This window comes from Barbatula barbatula, assembly GCF_947034865.1.
Source record: "Barbatula barbatula genome assembly, chromosome: 9".
Taxonomy (NCBI): Eukaryota; Metazoa; Chordata; class Actinopteri; order Cypriniformes; family Nemacheilidae; genus Barbatula; species Barbatula barbatula.
Window position 1 is genome coordinate 13,937,442 of NC_136772.1, and position 19,784 is coordinate 13,957,225.

The 19,784-nt window shown below is 35.0% G+C and overlaps 4 protein-coding genes across 4 annotated transcripts; 2 read left to right on the forward strand and 2 right to left on the reverse strand.

Annotated features, from left to right (window-relative positions):
* Positions 1–1,885: 1,885 nt before the first annotated feature.
* On the forward strand, positions 1,886–4,000 carry acod1 (aconitate decarboxylase 1; the record flags this gene model as incomplete). The annotated part of the gene is made up of 5 exons (XM_079464485.1): positions 1,886–1,897; positions 2,021–2,182; positions 2,307–2,396; positions 2,701–2,900; positions 3,028–4,000. The coding sequence occupies 5 exons, from the start codon at positions 1,886–1,888 to the stop codon at positions 3,998–4,000; spliced, it is 1,437 nt and encodes a 478-aa protein (XP_079320611.1).
* LOC306898526 (glutamine amidotransferase-like class 1 domain-containing protein 3, mitochondrial) lies at positions 3,925–12,453 on the reverse strand. The gene is made up of 4 exons (XM_079464060.1): positions 12,217–12,453; positions 11,740–11,911; positions 5,304–5,502; positions 3,925–4,991 (listed from the first exon to the last, which is right to left on the reverse strand). Exons 1-4 carry the CDS (start codon positions 12,322–12,324, stop codon positions 4,796–4,798), a joined length of 675 nt encoding a protein of 224 aa, XP_079320186.1. The 5' UTR covers positions 12,325–12,453; the 3' UTR covers positions 3,925–4,795.
* A 45-nt stretch (positions 12,454–12,498) lies between these two features.
* Positions 12,499–13,702, forward strand: mrpl30 (mitochondrial ribosomal protein L30). Its single transcript, XM_079465113.1, has 5 exons — positions 12,499–12,778; positions 12,896–12,979; positions 13,051–13,197; positions 13,276–13,349; positions 13,438–13,702. The coding sequence occupies exons 1-5, from the start codon at positions 12,728–12,730 to the stop codon at positions 13,568–13,570; spliced, it is 489 nt and encodes a 162-aa protein (XP_079321239.1). The 5' UTR covers positions 12,499–12,727; the 3' UTR covers positions 13,571–13,702.
* Positions 13,703–13,706: 4 nt separating this feature from the next.
* On the reverse strand, positions 13,707–19,463 carry txndc9 (thioredoxin domain containing 9). The gene is made up of 5 exons (XM_079465112.1): positions 19,378–19,463; positions 15,452–15,658; positions 14,790–14,908; positions 14,420–14,674; positions 13,707–14,273 (listed from the first exon to the last, which is right to left on the reverse strand). Exons 2-5 carry the CDS (start codon positions 15,635–15,637, stop codon positions 14,159–14,161), a joined length of 675 nt encoding a protein of 224 aa, XP_079321238.1. The 5' UTR covers positions 15,638–15,658; positions 19,378–19,463; the 3' UTR covers positions 13,707–14,158.
* Positions 19,464–19,784: the final 321 nt, after the last annotated feature.

The window sequence follows — 19,784 nt, forward strand, 5'->3', positions numbered from 1 at the left end:
CCAGTGGAGAGGAGTGCCTGAGATTCCTAGAGATGACAGGGTTGCTATCAGTATCTGGTGATTGACAGTGTCAAACACTGCAGATAGGTCTAGCAGAATCACGACAGCGGATTTAGATTCCGCCTTGGCTAGAAGCAGTGCTTCTGTGACCGATCGCAGTGGAGTCTCAGTGAAGTGGTTTGTCATCCAGTAGTTTGTTCTGGGATAGGTAGGAAGACACCTGTTTTTTTAGCAATAAAAGAGAATGGCGGTGGAAAGTCAAAATTATCGTCCTAAGCACTAAAGCTTTGGTGTGGCAAATAAATAAATAGAATAAGGTCCGACTTTACGCTTGTCCCAACAATGAAACAAAAGCAACCATCAGTGAATAAAAATAACCAAATCATGCAATTTGATCAACAGGGTCATAGAATTTATTTATCCTAAATTATGCAAATTTGAGTCAAATGAACTGACTTGTTGATATCATGATGAACTGTTAGATGCTCACATGAGCACACTGATTTTTTTTAATTTCGTACCAAACGGAAATATATTTTTTACAGGCACACAATTAATATAAAATTTGTATTTATTTTATATGTGGAGTTGAGTGAATAAGAATAATACAGTATGAACTTTTTTCACAAACCAGCATGACATTCAAGTCATGATAACTTAAACCCTTTGACCTCAACATGTTGAAATTACGAGGAACCATGAATTGTCTGACAAACCAGAGATACTTTCATTTGGTCTTTTGTTGAAAAAAAGTCCAGATTTCACAAATGTTGGAAATACACAGTGCTTGTTAAAAAGCTCATGAAGAAAGTGTCCCGATGAAAGGATTTAAAAAATAATCTTACAAAAATACATGTTTCTTAATATGTTTCATTAATTAAATTTTTTAACATTTATATAAAACTTTCAAGAAAAAATACTCATAATATGAAGGGCAGTTATGGATGTTCCAGCTGGATTCAGTATTGTGTATACTTATTCTTATTTTTAATAAATACATTTATTAGTTAATATTATTACATTTAAATAAAAAGGGAATTCATAATAAAAAGGAAATGACCACAGTTGACATTAAACTGATATGTCCACCCTTATATTCGGATTAATAATCAATAGAGATTATATCTCCTTTTCTCTTGCCATTACAACCCCTGGTTTGAATACATCATTGTTATTACTATTGTGTATTTTCTGAGTGATTTTAGAAGATTTTACCTGATCAATGATTATTCACATAAATGCACTTAATAAGCATGTTTAAGAGCACATTTGAACACTATGCAGCAATATAAAGTAAAGTCTGTGAGCCCTGGAAGACTTAGGCCTAAAGTTTAATAAAGTTCAGATGATAAGGTACATTCCACTGACCATTGTAACTAAATTGTAACACTGTATACAATTATTTAAAACAAAATTGGTAACAGTGCTACCACCATTAAAAACACATCTTATTGCCTGGGATCTATTGGTTGCAGAAGAACCGCAATTGGTTCCTACAAATAAGAGATAACAGGGACTTACCTGATTGGTCTTACAAGAGACTAACCTTCAGAAGTTTCACTATAACTGTAGGCTGGAAAACACTGTATTTTCAGATGCTTTGGGAAGATCGCACTTTGTTTGGCTTGAACAAATAAAGTTAACTCTTGACACTGGGACCTTCTTAGTCTGAGGAATTTTTTTAACTGCAAGATCGACGTTCCACTTCATTACTAAATATTTTGATGTTTTGCTGCTGTGATTCATCACAAATTCAAAATTGTGAAACACTTCTTCATGTTGTGGTAATTTTGGAAATTTGGTGAGCTAGTTTTTGCTTGAACCCAATAGTATATAAGGCCATTGTTAACACCCTGAACTTGAAGTAGGAGCCAACCCTCACACAATGATCAAAAAGGTACAGACTACTTTATTATATATCTAAAAAATTTTGTTTTACCGATAACAATTTTATTTTTAGTTTACATTTGTGTAACTTTTGTAAAAAACTGTTTTACATCGTCTATGTTTTTTTTTTCAGGGTGTTACTGAAAGTTTTGGCGCTGCAGTCTCCTGTCTGAGCACAGCTCACCTGACGGATGAAGTCATTAGGAGGAGTAAGAGAATGATACTGGACACGCTGGGTGTGGGATTACTCGGATCCAGCACCCCTGTCTTTCACACAGTTCTTCAGTACAGCCAGGTAAGATTTCTGTTATTGTGCTGGTGTATGAAATATTTTTTTTAGTCCATTAGTCAAAACTATTGGTGCAAAAAGATATATATATATTAAATAGCCCTTATGTCTGACTGAATTTTTAATCTAGAGGCAGCAAGCTGTAAAAAACAGCAAAATTTGGGCAAGACCAGGATCATCTGTTCCACCTCAGTATGCAGCCTTTGTAAATGGAGTTGCAGTAGGTTATTTAAATACCTCCATGTATTTCATTTCTGTGATATCGATTTGGTAAATAAAAAACTGTCGATTCAGACAAAATTAAATAAAATCTTAGGAAACCTAAATCAATGACTAAATGTATGTATACTGAGAACATGAATGTAATTGTGATTATATAGGAATAATCATTATGAACAAAATTATTGACCTGGTGTGTTCATTTGGAATACATTATTATTTTAAACTTGTCTTACTGAAGCATGGGTCATTATCTCAGATGGCTAATTACAGGGCGTCTAATCCTGTAATACATGATATTTTAGGTGCATTCTATGGACTTCGATGACACCTGGCATCCAGCCACTCACCCCTCTGGTGCTGTTTTGCCTGCTGTCCTGGCACTGGCTGAAACATTGCCTGTCAAACCCACTGGCCTCGAGCTGTTGCTTGCATTCAATCTCGGCATAGAGGTTCAGGGGAGGCTTCTGAGGTTTTCCAAAGAAGCACACAACATTCCTAAGAGGTAAAAACATTTTCTTGAGTGTTAAGCCATGCAATGTTAACTAAAAGTTTAGTAGACTTATAATAAACTGATTATTATTATTATTATTCATATTTATAATTCAATTATACTGGTGTGCCCCTTTCAGATTTCACCCACCTGCAGTTGTTGGGGTTATGGGCAGCGCAGCTGCTACATCTAAGCTATTGGGACTACCTCCAGCCCAGAGCATTGCAGCTTTAGCAATAGCCTGTTCATCTGCTGGTGCCCCCATGGCAAACGCTGCTACGCAAACAAAACCGCTCCACATGGGCAATGCTGCCCGGGGTGGTCTAGAAGCCACTGAACTCGCTCTCCTCGGCCTTGAGGGCAATACACAGATTCTTGATCTGGAGTCGGGCTTCGGTGCTTTCTACCCGGATTACATCCCTCGCCAACTGGCCGAGATCACCCCTGTTTCTCAATACAGGTGGGTGTTAGAAGATCAGAACATTGCACAGAAACGCTTCCCCGCCCACCTCGGCATGCACTGGGTGGCAGATGCAGCAATAGAAGCAAGGGCAAAATTTCTAGACAAATACACAAACGCTGATGTCAGCCAAATTCAGAAAATCACACTAAGAGTGCCTTCATCCAGATATGTAGACTGCCCTCTACCAGTTACAGAGCACCAGGCCAGACACTCTTTCCAGTTCAACTGCTGCACCGCACTGCTGGACGGTGAGGTCACTGTTGACTCCTTTAGCAAAAGCCAAATGAACAGAAGTGCCCTTCAAGAGATGCTTCATAAAGTAAACTTGGAAAATCCACAAGACAATCACTCAAGTTTTGAAAAGATGTATTGTGAAATGTCCGTGGAGACGACACAGGGGGAAACGTTCACGGCACACTGTGACACTTTTTATGGCCATTGGAGGAAACCACTCAGTCATGAGGATCTGCTGAAGAAATTCAGGGCGAATGCATCGACCGTGCTAACCCCTGATTTTGTAGAGGGTATTATTTATACTGTTGACAATCTAGACAGCAACCAGGACTGTTCAATGCTGTGGTCATATATGCACTTTAATAAGCAACACATGATGCACAGACATGAGCACTGCTTTTCACTTTCAGTCTGAATTGTAAAGTTTGGCAGATTTGATTTAGTTAACTGTATTTTTATATGTATAATTAGTCTGATTTTAAAATGATATCTCAATTACAGTTTGTGTTGAACATTATAGCTCAAAGTAATAAAAGGGAAATTTAAAAAAAGAAATGATGGTGTTTGAAAGGCAGTAATGTGTGAACATAAAGTTCTGGAGTTTCTTTCCAAATTTCTAAATGAATAAATTCTAATACAGCAAAAATAAACATAATATTTCAAATCTATTGCTATTTAACACGTCTAAGATAATAAAATATATGGTCAACTTGATTTTGGATCCTGGCTATAAGGCTAAGTCATTGGTTAGAAAAATACACAGCATTTCATAATAGCACTATTTCAAAAGATGTAGTCTCAGTCCCCGATGGAAAGAAAGTTCCTTTGGTTCATAAAACTAAAAGTAAAAAGGGGAACTACACACCACACAAAACATCTCTTTGTCACCAAAAGTTTCACAACACTTTTTCCAGCTGGGTTAGTATTCATGTAAAAGAGCGCATATGTGTGCATTTTCTTGTCAAAACGGGCCGAAATAAAATATCAACATGACATATTAACACTTTCCCTAACTTGGGCCTGATTCTGTATTATTTGACATGTATGTTAACTGAGCTAACATTTTTAACCTTGCCCAACATTTTTAACCTTGCCCATTGTGCTATACTTCGCTCAAAACAGATCTCAAATGAAATAATTGTTGGCATTTTCAGGTTTATTTACGTAGATGAATTTAAATCTCACACAGCATGATTTGTCAATACATAATTCAAGCAAGTTTTAGCACATCTTGTACCATCACTCCAATTCCATCGAATATTTCATGCAATGGTGCCTTGCACATGAATGCAGAGGTGGTGACAATCTTATTTTTTTCATCAACATGGGTTTCATTGACATGCTTGCTGATGTGCTTGCAACCAAGCTGACTAATCGCATCTGCAGTGTCTGGAACATCAGGATATCTGAAAAGCGAATTAGTCTCAGTACCATCATTTTATATCAACAGGAATACTGTGGTTAACAATATAAACATTGTAACAATATAATTTAAACAAAATATATATAAAAGTAATACATAAAGTATATTACAAAATAAATAGTATAGATTTACACCATATAGATTAGCTCAACCTTTCATATGAATCGTTTTTAATCATTTACAGTATATGTACAAATGGAGTAGACCAAAAACAAACTGATTATGTACATTTCTCCCCATTTCTAAATATTGGTTTTGTTTTGAATCGAACATTTCCAAAAATAAAAGATTTTACCTTGCATCTTTGTCATGGCCAACAGTCACTTCACAGCCAGGGAAGACCTTAGCTGCCAGCACAGGTGAGATACAGCACAAGCCAATAGGTTTTTTCTCAGCATGAAAGGCCTGCAGCACTGCTGTAATCTGCTCATTGACAGAACAGTCTTTACCCTGGACAGCCCAACTACACAGATTCTTGGCTGCTCCAAAGCCACCTGGTAAAATATTTAGCAAACAGAAACAAATATGCTTTATTATTCAGGTGAATGACTTACAACTGACCAAATTAAATTGTTAAGAAGGTTTCATCCAATCAGAGCGTCGTTTAATAAATGACGTCAGTCAGTAAGAGACGAACAAAATTTGAATGCTCCGATGGGATGGGTCCAAGATGGCGACCTATGCAGACGTCTTATTCTGAGCTCCGTGACTCTGACCGAGTACCAATGATTTAAAAGAACTTATTGAGACTGTCATTGACAAAAAAGGAGTGGAACGTTGCTCTTGCATCCAGTAAGTTTATTCGCTCGAATAAAATGACATTAGCTGGTCAAATATTGTGATAGCTGTTAACTTACGAACTGTTCGCTGTTAGCCAAAGTTGTGTAAACCAGGACACGTGCGTAGTGAGTTGTAAACCAAAGTTTTGCTAATAGCTAGAACACGTGTGCTAGGATGTCAAAGAGAGATGCTAAGAAGGTGAGAAAGGAAGGCTTGATCATGGATATAGATGATGAAGATTTGTTCCCCAGGTTATGTACACCTTTTCCTGATACTCCCACAAAAAGTCCAAACCCCAAAAAGGTTTGCACCAAAGAAGAGGGAACAGTTTCAAATGCCGACATCTTAAAAGCCATTAATGGCCTAAACGATCGTTTTTTGAAGTTCGAAGAAATGGTAATGAAAAATACTGCCGAGATTGCTAAAGTTCAAGAAAATGTGAAAGAGCTGGAGATCCAGTGGAAAGGTACTGAGGATACAGTAAAGAGGATGGGCGATCAGATGACAATTCTGAGGGAGAAGCAGGAAGAGTCGGAGCGGTACAGCAGGAGGTGGAATCTTCGTCTTCTGAATGTTCCAGAAAGCAGCAACGAGGATGTGAGGAAGGAGGTACTGGAGATTATTGCAGAAATCATTCCAGAAGAAAAGAGCAAGCTTGGATTCATGGTGGACACTGTGCACAGGGTTGGACGCCCGAGAGAGGATAAAAGCTCACGTCCAATCATCATTCAGTTTACCATCCGCAACTTCAGATTCAAACTATGGAGAGCTTCCCTCAACAATGATGTCATGAAGAAAAAGAACCTCCGAATGACTGAGGATTTAACCCAACAGGAGAGACAGTGCAGAAATAAACTGTGGCCTCTTGTGAAGCAAGCGCGTGCTGACGGAAAAAAGAGTAAATGGCAGGGTCCTCCTGTCATCATTAACGGTGTGAGACACACAGCATAACCTGTTAAATTTCTTTATTGTGAGGTACAATAGTATAACCAGTTAAACTTATCTAAAGTGAGGTACGATCTTCAAGTTAATTTATGCCATCTCATCTTAATAGGATAATTTGCTCTCTTTGTAGACAAGTAAAAGAGTAATATGTTCACTTCAATAGTTCAAATGATAATTTATATAAGAGTTAGTTGAGGTACTTGGGTTCAGTGTTTTCTACTTGGCGGTAAGCTAATCTCTGATATTTCTTAACTCAGAGTATTTTTTTCGTTAATTAGTTCTTATAACTTTAACAGACATCCAATTCAGTGTTTTTATTCTTTCTCTTTCTTTTTGTTTATATAATGACAGACTTCCAGTTTATTTCGTTAAAAATAATATATTTAAATGTCAGGGGTATTCGTGATAGCACCAAAAGGAAATCAATCTTTTTATTCAGTAGACGAAAAAATGTTGATTTGATCTTTTTACAAGAGACTCATTCGGTGGACAATGATGTGAAATTTTGGAAAGCACAGTGGGGTGATATGTGTTATTTTTGTCATGCCTCTCAACAATAAGCAGGTGTCGCCATTTTACTTAATAAATTTAAAGGAGATATAATTGAATCAGTGACTTCAAGGGAGGGCAGATGGATAATTTTGGTTTTCAAATTGGATAATTCCTTCTTTATAGTGTGCAATTTATATAACTATAATAATACAGCTCAAGCAAAAATAATGTTTTTACAACTTACTATGAAACTTGAAGCCTTTAAAAACAAATACAAGGATGCTCATTTGATTATTGGAGGTGACTATAATGATGCTCCAGATGATCTTGTAGATAGAGTACATGTGAGATTAATCCCACATTCAAGATTCAAAAGTACTGCATATATTTGTGAACAACTGGCGATTATAGATCTTTGGCGTTTTTTAAACCCTGACGTTAAGGAATTTACATGGAGCAATGTTAGCAGATCTTTACAGTCTAGAATTGATCTATGGCTCATATCTCCCTCTTGTCTGCAATTTGTGTCAGAATCATCACATAGCTATGCTCCTTTTTCTGATCATAAATTGGTTTCAATCCATTTAGCAGGAACAAAACAACAAAATGGTAATATACGTGGTTATTGGAAACTTAATAATAATTTACTAAAAGATGGTGAGTTTTGCGCTTTAGTCCAAAAAACAGCAAAAAGCATATTTGATGATAACGAAATGAATCCCAAACAAAAATGGGAATTTTTCAAGTTTAAAATTAGAGAAATAGCAATTAATCGAAGTAAAGTAATTAAAAAAAATATATATCCAAAGAATTAAATATTATGGATAAATTAAACGTTTTAATGAATAAAGATAATCTTTCAGAGGAAGAAGAAATAATAATGAAAAAATTAAAAGAAGACATAGATAATATGTATATTGAAATGGCTAAGGGGGCTTTTGTAAGATCTCGAGCAAAATGGTTGGAACAAGGGAAAAGAAATTCAAGTTATTTCTTTGCTTTAGAGAAACGAAATCGCAAGAGAAATAATTTAACTAATCTTAAAATTGATAATAACATCACTTCTAATCCTTTAGACATTTCAAGACATGTTGGTACATTTTATAGTAATATATATAGGTCTAATATTCAATTCGATGATTGTGATAGATTTATCGAATCAGTTAAAGCATTTACCCCCACTATATCTGAACAATTTAAATTGGATTGTGATCGTCCCATTACTAAAGTGGAGATCTCAGAGGCTGTTAGCTCATTGAAAAAAAGGAAATCTCCAGGTAATGATGGGCTTTCAGTTGAATTTTATCTGCGTTTTTTGGGAAATTATTGAAAATCCTATATTTGATTTATTTAAAGAATGTACATTAAAAAAGGAAATGTCCACGAGTATGAAACAAGGTTTAATATGTCTTCTCCCTAAGCCTGATAAAGATCATTTAATGATAGAAAATTGGAGGCCTATTACACTCTTAAATATTGACTACAAAATTTTATCATTGATTTTTGCCAAACGGTTAAAAAGGGGTCTTTATGAGATAATAAGTGAAACACAAACAGGTTTTATGTCTAACCGTCACATTAGCTCTAATATAAGACTTGTTCTCGACCTGCTGGACTATTCTGATTACATCAATACTGATGCAGTGATAGTATTTCTTGATTTTTATAAAGCATTTGATACAGTTGAACATTATTTTCTACTTAAAGCACTTCAAATTTTTAATTTTGGAAAAAAAATTATATCTACAGTTGAAATGCTTCATAAAAATATTGATAGTTCTGTGATACTATATCCAAATACAAACAGATTCCCTGTACTGAGATCAGTTCGCCAGGGGTGTCCTATTTCACCGTTTTTGTTCCTGCTGGTGGTTGAATTAATGTCACTACATATTAAACATAGTTCTATTATTAAAGGAGTGACTATTTTTGATAGGGAAATTCGAGTAACTCAATTAGCAGATGATACAGCTCTCTTTTTGAGTGACAAACATCAGATTGATAATGCTATAACCCTAATTGACCAATTTTCAGCTGCCTCAGGTTTAACGCTTAACAAATCTAAATGTGAAATCTTATGTTTGTATCGGACTGAAGAGGAGAAAATGTTTAATATGCCTGTTAAGGCATATTTAGGTATTCATATCTGCAAGGATCATAAAGAACGTCAACAACTTAACTTCTCGACTAAATTGAAGAAAACTAAAATAATATTGAATTTATGGCTTCAAAGAGACATCTCTATTTTAGGAAGAATTCTTTTGACTAAAGCTGAAGGGATTTCAAGATTCGTCTATCCTGCACTATCTCTTGATGTCAATGACTCAACATGTAAAGATATAAATACCATATTTACGAATTTTGTGTGGAAAAACAGACACCATCATGTTAAAAAAAGCAGTGCTCTCTGGTTCAAAGGAGGAAGGTGGATTTGAACTTTTGGACTTCTTGGACTTGAATTACACATTTAAGGTGAAATGGTTGAAGGAATGTTTGAGAGCACCAGAATCCTTATGGTACTTTATTCCCAACAATATTTTTAAGAGTGTAGGAGGCTTGACATTTTTATTGAAATGTAGCTACAATATTACAAGATTGACGTTAAACTATCCCAATTTTATCAACAAGCTCTTTTGGCCTGGAAGATATGTCATTCCCACAACTTCTCTCCACACAAGTCCATTTTATGGAATAATGAATGTATTACTAAAAGGAATAAGTCACTTTATTTGCAGAAATGGATTGATAGAGATATTATATTTTTAAAAGACCTTTTTGATTGTAATTACCAATTATTTAGCTATGAATCATTTCTTAGAGTGAAGGCATTCCCAATAACATTCAAAGAATATAACTCTGTTTTCAAATTTATACCTAATGGCATATTAGAACTAATGAAAAGTTATATAAAACAAAATGGAGTGCCAGACTTTAGTTTTAATCTTTATATAAAAATCTTTATATAAATGGTGTGGATATAATGAGCAGCAATTGTACAAATAAGCATATCAGAAAATGTTTTTTAAATTTAAAGAAAATAACACCCCGTGGGATTTTTTTCTGGAATGCTCAATTTACTGAGATTAACTGGCATGGGGCGTGGCTTGTTCCTTTTAGATTTTGCATTACGAACAAAGTTAGAGAATTACATTTGAAAATATTGCACAATATATATCCCACAAATTTATTTATCTCAAGATTCACATCTATTGATAATTGTTGTAGTTTCTGTAAGACAGAACAAGAATCTGTAAATCATATTTTTTATGGATGCTCATACTGTATAACATTCTGGAAAAGTGTTGAAAATTATATGGCTTCTAAAATAAAACACACAATTGTACTTGAAGGGAAACAGATTATCACTTATTTTGATTGTAAAGATTAAAATGTATGTAATATTGTAAATGTATTTATTTTATTAGGTAAATTCCATATTCATAAAGCAAAGTTTTCCAATTCCAAACCAAATTTTAAATTATTCCAAATTGAAATTGATTTATATATTGAGTCTCTTAAATTAGTTAAAAATAAGAAAGCTTTACTAATAACTAGAATATATTCAAATCTCTTTAATTAATATTACTGATGTTTGTAAGTCTGTTTACATCTTCTTATTTTTTTTCTTATTTTTTTCTTATTATTGTTATTGGTTTATTAATCTGTATTTTCATATTTGATATTTATAATTTAGTATATATTATGTTATATAACTCTGTTTTTTTTTTTATTGAGATGACTGAATGTGTGTAAACTTAATCTTATAAAAAAAGAAGAAAAAAAAAGAAAAAAAAATGAATGCTCCGATGCAATCTCATCTTTCCTTCAGTAGTGGTTTTATGTGAGCGAGTTACTGACAAGAATGTACGCTTTTTATTTCCTTTTATCCTGTGATGTTATATATGCGTTTAAAGTAGATTTGTGTACTTTATTGAGTTATCACGATCTCGTTTTGCTCACCATCGCGGCAGCTCATGCTAGCGCCCATGCGCCAACGTTTATCCGTTAATGTTTAATATAAGTAATGCATGAGTACGTTCATAGAGTGAGATATATCTCTGGATGGTGGTTTATATTGTTGTTTGCCTATATTTGTGTTAATATCGCGTTATGTGCCATTTCTTATATTGGATGTTACTGCCTGTAATGACACTATAATGGTGTCTCACATAACAACTAATTCTATGTGCGTCCCTTGAATGCCACATTGTGGATTATCTAGGAACTGCAATAACTTTAATAACGTTACCAGTTTATAGCCTTGGTGAATGTTATTGATTTAGCTGTATATCTAATATTATTGTTATTCTTTATTATTTTCAGACCACTTATTGTTACTGTTCAACCTGAATCAAGAGTAAACTACAAACTCTGCTTCAAATCTGAGTCGTATGTGTTCTAACGACAAACTTCAAAAAACTTCCAGAAAATACAGTCCTTAATTCATCCTCCAAAACATAAATGCTAAAATACATAGACATTCTTCCAAAACATATTAAGGAAGGTATGCTTACCAGGGAAGATTATGGCATCCAGTTCCTTTACATTGAGCTCGGAGAGGTCTTGGATTTCACCCCGGGCAAGTCTAGCACTTTCCACAAGCACATTTCTCTTTTCCTCTGTTGGAGACCCTTTTAAGTGATCTACAACATGCATCTGATCTATGTTGGGTGCAAACATCTTGACCTGTAGGGAGGTTAAGTGTTGCAAAAAATGAATCTTAAGATAATGTAAATGAATAATATTAAACATGGTTTAAAAAAATAAGCTGTAACCAGCAAATAAAAATGGACAGAGAGCTATATGAATAAAAATATGAATATCATTATAGGGGTGTTACGTTTAAATAAAAGGTTTTGTGGAAACAGAAAAGGCCTGGCATGTAACGTACTCTAAATTGACTATTTTTCTCTTTATTTTCTATTCCCATATTATATTCGAAGAGGAGAATATTAGCGTAGATACATTTAAAGTCGAAAGAATGAACTTACAGTAGCTTGCTTACGGCTCAAATGAACCAGGACGGCAGACGTTTCGTGGATTTCACTTCCATCAAACACACCACAGCCTGCCAACACTACAGCGACACGCTTTGCCATACCTTCAAATGAAACGACTGTAAACTTGCTAAGAATATCGCGATGAACTTGAATGGTTAGTTACTTTGTAGCTTTGTGAAAGGAAAGTATGGTTGAATGTGAAAATGTTACAGCGACACTGACAGCAGTGGCGGAGACGGACCGTTATTATGAAATGTCTTTGAAACAGTCATTTCCGTTTCCGTTTCCTACAGTTGACATATGTGAGGTCGCTGTAGTTTAGTACTTACTGTATCACGTAAACTGGCAAACTTATCGTGATAATGTTGCAGTCAACGTAAATAAACTTACATGTCTTGTCTAGTTTGGGATCCAAAGGCCTTCCTAAAAAAAGTGTTGAGTACTGTATTCACTCAAGCTAGCTTGCTAGCTAAATAACCTTAGGTAACGATCAAAGGAGATCATGGCAGGACTATATCGAGCCCTCAAAACATCTACTTCCACGATGATGAAGGTATGTTTTTCGTGAAGCCATCAAACTCTGGTTTTAATTTATAAGTTTTATAGTAAATAAACAGTTTGTGACTGTCCACGTGGGTGTTTAATTATGTTTTTCAAAACGTCATCGCAGACGCTGACACAACCAACATCATGTCCAGTAACGTTATATGGATCATGCCGCACTAAATTCACCAGGAGCCGCATCCCTCCACAGGTATCTGGTGGTAAAAACGTGCATGGGTGATAGTTATCGATTCAGATCCATAAAGTCCTCTTGCCCTTTAGGTGTTTGAGGATCGAGCAAAGGAACATGACAAGTATGGTGGAGATCCAGAACATCCTCATAAATTGCATATAGTGACACGGGTTAAAAGTACAATGAGACGACCTTATTGGGAAAAGAAGGTTGTGAAGAGTTTGGGGCTCCTGAAGGTGTGTTGTGGTCCTTTTATTTGTCTTTGGCTAGTTTGTATAATACTGTATAATTCAATAATCGTTTATTGTGTTTAGGCACATGAACCCCGTGTCCACAAAAACATCCCCTCTGTTAACAATCAACTGAAAATAATCAAGCATCTTGTGAAGTAAGTTGTACGTTTGTATTACATCATACGTTTTTTACAACTCATGTTGTGTTGATTATGAACTACTTTATTGATATTTTGTTTGAAGAATTCAGCCCCTTAAGCTGCCTTATGGACTACCTGCCGAGGAGGATTTAGCCAACACATATTTGAACAGCAGAGGAGAGCTGGTAGTAAAACATCTGCTTAAACCACTTGAACAAAAAGCCCTCGAGTCATAGAATGTGTTATGGCCTACTGTTGTTGTAAATGTTGTGTTTTTGCGATTTGTTTAATAAAGGTTCAAATTAACTTAGCCTTTTTCTTTCTACTTTAGACATCAGCATTTGTCACTCTTATGAATAAAAAAGTACCTCACACTTTTGACATGTTTTAATAAGTCATGTACTGCTATAAAAGAAAAAATTCCTTTCACATCAACGGGAGATAGATGGCATTTCGTATTGGAATGCAGAAGCTTGCTTCCTTGGCACTTGTTTGCTTATGAAACGGAGCATCAGTCCATCAGAGGCAAAAGAATATGTTTAATATGAAGCTTTTGCAATATTGTGTAAATTTTTCGAAGATACCAACTGTTCCTTATTTGATAAATCAAAGCTAAAAAGGAAAAACATTAAACAGAATTTTACTCTGGAATAGTTTATGAAAAGTGTACATTAACACCTTTTAAGGTAGCTGTATTCAGTCATCCTAAAACAGAAAACAAGGTGCGTCACAAGAAATTAAATAGAAAAGGCAGGACCACATCTTGGTTTTAGGACCGTTATGTAGGAAGCCCTAAGAAAAACGGTGCTTGACATCTTGGTTCTTTAATCCGATTCAGAGTCTGAGTCATATGCTTTGCCTCTGATGGTTTTTTTCTCCATCTTGGTGAACTTTGACCCTGGCTTCTTACCAACTGCTGGTGGCTCCATAATACTCCCACTGGGAAAAGATAAAAAAAAAACATTGTTTTAAAGCTCATTAGAAATAAAACAGAAATCCTGTCGACCTGTATGAAAAGCAGTTTACATTGGTCGATGTAAACGTAAGAATAGGACATTTGAATAGTTTTCCAAGTTATAATCTACCTGTAGTTAATGATATCTGAGCAGCCCAGTCTCCACTCAAGCATTTCAGTGGGGAATTCATCTGTGTTTCCTAGATCAGTAAATCCCACAACGTAATCCCTAGTCTTCCCATCCTTCACCAGAGCCAGTGTTGGAAGTACTTTAATCTTCAGCCTTTCAGTTAGGAATGGAGCTTTCTCAACATTGAGCTTGATGAACTTTGTTTCCAGATGTTTCTTAGCCAAAATAGCCAAGTGCTTGTCGAGAATTTTGCTTCTTTAAAACAAAGAAATTGTAAAGACATTTAAAGAAAATTGAAGCATGTTTTGGGGGTAAATAATACCTTTAAATCTGCTCATAACAGTACTGAGTAAAATATTAACAGAGTTACCTGAAAGTTGAGTCTCTGTAGAAATGGCAGACCACATTTTTACTGTCTTTAACCTCAGCAAAGAAATCTTTCTCACTTGGAATTTCTCTGTATTCACCATGTCCTTTAGATATCCACTCCTAAAGATAGAAACATACCACTATTATAGCTAAATAGCTAAGTCTTAATTATAATTGTGGGGGGGAATGCTTCGAGGGATACTTAACCCAGAAGAATGCTTATAACAAGACAGATTTTTGTCCCCCATTGACTACCATAGAAGGAAAATATACTTTATAAAAAAAAAATTCTGTTGAACACAAAATAAATTTTGAAGAATACAGGAAAGCAAACAGTTCTGGGGCACTTTCAACTACCAATGTATTTTTCCTACTATGGTAGTCAATGGGGGACAAAATCTGTCTGGTTATAAGCATTCTTCCAAATATCTTTCTCTGTATTCATCAGAACAAAGAAATGTATACCGATTTGGAACAACTCAAAGGTTTTTAAATGATGACAATTTTCATTTTTGGGTTAAGTATTCCTTTAATCATACTATAGTTTATTTTGAGTTATCCACATCAAATTATCATAAGTGTTTAATATGACACCATCAAACAAAAAAAATTATGTCACATCACAGCGGTCTTTAAAAATAAAATGAACCCGATTGCACCCACCTGCTTCTGTTTCTGGGTTTTCCTAAGGGCTTCGAGCCTTCTCTCCTTTAGCTGCTCCAGCTCATCTTCATCCAAACGGTCCAGCTTGTTCATTTCAGCATCCAGCTGCTCTTCCACTATTCGCACCGACTGCAGCATCTGCTGCTCCATAGCCTTTGCGACAACCTCCATGGACTGACTGGCCATTTCCTCTCACAGTAAGACTTCCTGTTACACATTCAGTTATTCAGCACAGAAACAGGAGAGGGGGTTTTAACACTAGGTGCCATGGCATCTCACGCACAGAAGACATTGGCACATGCCATTGCGTTTAGTGTCATGTCCGGTTTCCAGTGGCATATGCCTATTCAAGGGCTCTGGCATGTGCCACTGTTTAGTGACACGTCCGGTTTCTAGTGGTTGTGGAGGTGGACTATGGATAATGGCAAAAAGGATGCTTTTGGGGCCCCTCCGGGAATGACTACAGCATATTTGTGACAAAATAATTTTTTGGTTTGTTGTTGTGATTGGTTGGTGTATTAAGTGATCCACTAGGTTACGTAAAGCTTAATAAAATGAATTATTGATGAACGGGACATCGGGACAGTAGCTTGGTAAGAAATTAATTTTATGATAAATAAACGACCAGCTTTAAACTTGGTATAGCTGGCTTTAAGCATGTGTTAGAAAGCAGTATACTATTAAACCATACTATTATAACGGAGTGTCTATTTACACGGAGTACAAATAGTCCGCCTTGTTGGCAGAGACTATTTGCATTATCTTTGCCCACAATATGTGATTTGAATAGAGAAAGTGTAAGAACGCCGGCGTAAGGTGTGAGTTCTGTATAGAGTGGCATGGGAGTCCAATGTTCTATTCCAGCTCTCGCTGAAAATGCTCTTTAACATTTTTCTATTACTTTACAGATTATAAAGGCATTTGTTTTTATTAAAATAGATTTAAGACTTAAAATAAATGTTTATTCATAAAGTTTAGGGTAAGGATAGGGGTAGATGTAGGGCTTTAATATCTCAATAAGTTGCAATCATTTTAATAAATATGATGAGTTTTGCATAATGTTTAATGCACAACAATACAAACGTAATAGTACGTTATCTGCCACTATAAGTAAATAACATCTAACTACTATTTCTACTTAATCCAAAGAAAATTGTCACTTAAAGCAAATAGCCGCTGCCACAATGTAATGCTCAACCAGCAGCAAAACATTTGTTAAGTTTAGTTAAATTTGAAGATGTGTGTAATTGTAATTTTTTTAATAATTTGATATACAATTTGGAATATAAAATTAAGATATTTTATTAATAAAGTCTAAGGTCTGGCATGTGTTCCAAATAACCCCACTTTGATTGATTCACAAGGTATTAAAATGTATTAATTTGAAAAAGTTAAATAAGAAATAATAGACCAGTAGTGCCAGTCGAACTATAGTTTTAGTCATGTCATATATTGCAGCAATGATATAAAACTTCAATGTTTTACAAATGTATTATATTTAATTTTTTTTAAATGTTTCTGTCCTTTATTGTTGTTGGAAAAACAAACTTTGATGTATGGGTTTGTATAGTTTCTAATTACAGCCTCAATTTTATGTTTTCCCTTTTCCAGTTTACAGTACAAGGTTTAAAACCATTTATTCAAACAGAGAGACAATGTCCATACCACCCGCCACATAATTTACCACTCCATCACATGGTCATTTTGTTCAGTTAATGAAATGGAAATCAAATGTTTGAATTGTGTTTCTTGTTGCGTGTAGGCAACAAATCAAATAAACGATTTGTATTTTATAATGGATTTATTTTTTAAGATTTATTTTTCAAGCCAAGAAACAAAAAATATTTAATTACATACTTGCTACGGTGGTTTTCAAAAAGGGACGTTTCACTATTAGGAAAAGACGTATTATTTTTCTAATTCAAATTTGTACTCTAACATGTTGTCGGTAACAGCGAGGTAGAAGAAAGGCTCCCATGCATGAAGAAAAGGGATAGCATTAATAATGGATTTTGTGCATTAGGTGGGAAACATGTCTTTTAAGTCGTAGGTTTTTAAAAGTTAGTTTGAACAGTTTTATAATTGCAAACAGGAAACTTATGTTTCTGTTCTTAGCAAAAACACAAAAAAGTATGCAACAGTATTACACACGTTTTTTGCTTATTTCAAACCTGTTCTCCCACCTATGATGTAAATAGGTGTCCTTTGAAAAGATTACAATGGAATAGTTATCATGCCACAGTCATTAGAGGGGTACCTAACCAGATGGTGAGACATTCCTTTGACCAGTCTTCTTGATGTCTCACTGCTGTCATGGAATGGTATACACAAAAGCGCACGACAAAGGAGATGTCTTCCAAAAAGGGCTATTTTAATAAATACAAAGGCGCTATTCTAACCATATAAGACAATACCAGATAAGGCACATGGGTTAAATAACACAGCAAATGTAATCAATGTAAACAGAAACAGGTGCAAACTAATTGGTAACCAGGATGGAAACTTATGAATGAACACTGGGAATATGAACATAGAAAACAGAACATAATTGCCTTTTCCATACAATATGTTGAATAAAGAAATAAGAATACAATTATTTAACTAATTAAATTTTAAATACAATTTATAAATTGATATCACTGTTACGTCTTCCTTTAAGCCGTAAAATTGGTGGTTAGAGTGAGCAAGTAAAGGGTCCATAAACTTGAGCATAAAAGCAGAGAGTTCCTTTATTAATCCATGCAAAGATCCAGCTTTCCATTAACAACTTGGTTTATCTTTATCTATTAGACAAACACCGCATTCAAGTCGTATATTCCAAGCAGAAACGACATATTAGTCTCGATTTAAGTAAGTAAAACTGTAAACTTCCCTCCACCGACCTCACACCTGACGCAAATAACTCTTTGGCCTTCATATATAGGTCACCCTACCCCACCTAGTGGGAAGCAGCAAAATGGCTCATTCAATCACTTATAAACTGAATATAATAAGTGCACAAAATATAATGTAGCCTTTTTAAATGGTCTTCTTAATCCATGTAGTACATTTATATCTATTTGAATGTATACTAGTTTAAAACACAGAAACGTTGTTTTACACATGCAATAACGTGATTTACAACATGCGTCCTTTTCGCGATACAGTCCACCGTCCAACACTTCTGCCATGCCACTGTGTTATACCGCTGCTGGAAACTGGGTGCAATTTATTAAAGGCAGCGATACTGGCTAGAAATGCAACAAAATACCTGGGTAGGGACTTTTAGGATATATTGATTAGAATATGAATGAATTATCAATTCTGACTCGAACTACTCGATTCAAACATTATAGTATTGTATAACATGTAATCTATGTTTTGTCAGAGTAATCAGAATAGCTGTGTCTATGGAAACAAAGCATACAGTCTGCTGGTGCAACAGATCTTAATAGACATGCTTGACATTTGATAAGAATACTGCTTTATATAATACTACTAGTGTATTAAAGAAGTGGCACACATGAATCATTGGTGATCTGAATATTTATGGACACCCTGGTAGCTAGTAACAACAATAGAGTGGCTAGTAAACGACCAGTAAGTGAGCAACTGTGCTCACTTCATTGGCTCCTAAAACAGTATCCTACCAAAATGATGCAAACAAATATTAGGTTTAAATGACAATATGCTCCGAAAAGAAAGGAGGATTTAAAAGGTGTAATAGTTTGTTTATGTCAAATTATGCTAACGCTAGCGTTCTAGCCTTTGAGCACAGTGACAACGATGGGTTTGAACACCAACGAAGTCTCATAATCAACAGTCAACCCAAACAAGATTATTTCACAGAAAGCATAAACAACCTACGACTGATTTCTCTGACATGAAACGTTAGTTCATAATCAACAATTCTTTTTCAAAACCAAGATAAAGATAAAAACACCTACCAGCACTTTCGAGAACGCGGCACGATGACGCAGAAGTTGTGGTTATGGCTGGAAGGGATACAGCTACCTCCAGTGGGCATGCGCACTTGTTGTAATTTTCTCTTCATTCTTATTGTATGTTTGTGTGAATTAATAAATCAATCTATTAAAAATATACATGCACACATACATATCTAAATGGACTGTTTAGTCATTATGCCTCATCTTTGTGTGGTTTCATCTGAAAAGTGTCTGGGTCTTAAAACAAGGGAAGAAATTCTGAAGAATGTTTGCTACAATACAGCTTTGACTTGCATGGTATGGAAAAATACTATGGACGTGAAATGGTGGCAGAAACCTGCTTGTTATTAAATATGATAAACATGTTGTGACCTCGGTCTCTCAAAAGCAACTTGCTATTTACTTAA

Bases quoted from the DNA above. Each gene is read 5' to 3' on its own strand.
- LOC306898526 (XM_079464060.1), bottom strand. From the start codon at position 12,324: ATGGCAAAGCGTGTCGCTGTAGTGTTGGCAGGCTGTGGTGTGTTTGAT. The intron at 11,912-12,216 runs GTAAGTTCATTC...ACCTCCCTACAG, and splicing joins TGAGCCGTAAGCAAGCTACT to GTCAAGATGTTTGCACCCAA. The intron at 5,503-11,739 runs GTAAGCATACCT...ATATTTTACCAG, and splicing joins GGATGCCATAATCTTCCCTG to GTGGCTTTGGAGCAGCCAAG.
- mrpl30 (XM_079465113.1), top strand. From the start codon at position 12,728: ATGGCAGGACTATATCGAGCCCTCAAAACATCTACTTCCACGATGATG. The intron at 12,779-12,895 runs GTATGTTTTTCG...ACGTCATCGCAG, and splicing joins CTACTTCCACGATGATGAAG to ACGCTGACACAACCAACATC. The intron at 13,350-13,437 runs GTAAGTTGTACG...TTTTGTTTGAAG, and splicing joins ATAATCAAGCATCTTGTGAA to AATTCAGCCCCTTAAGCTGC.
- txndc9 (XM_079465112.1), bottom strand. From the start codon at position 15,637: ATGGCCAGTCAGTCCATGGAGGTTGTCGCAAAGGCTATGGAGCAGCAG. The intron at 14,909-15,451 runs GTGGGTGCAATC...TTCTATCTTTAG, and splicing joins AAACCCAGAAACAGAAGCAG to GAGTGGATATCTAAAGGACA. The intron at 14,274-14,419 runs GTAGATTATAAC...ATCTTTTCCCAG, and splicing joins TCAGATATCATTAACTACAG to TGGGAGTATTATGGAGCCAC.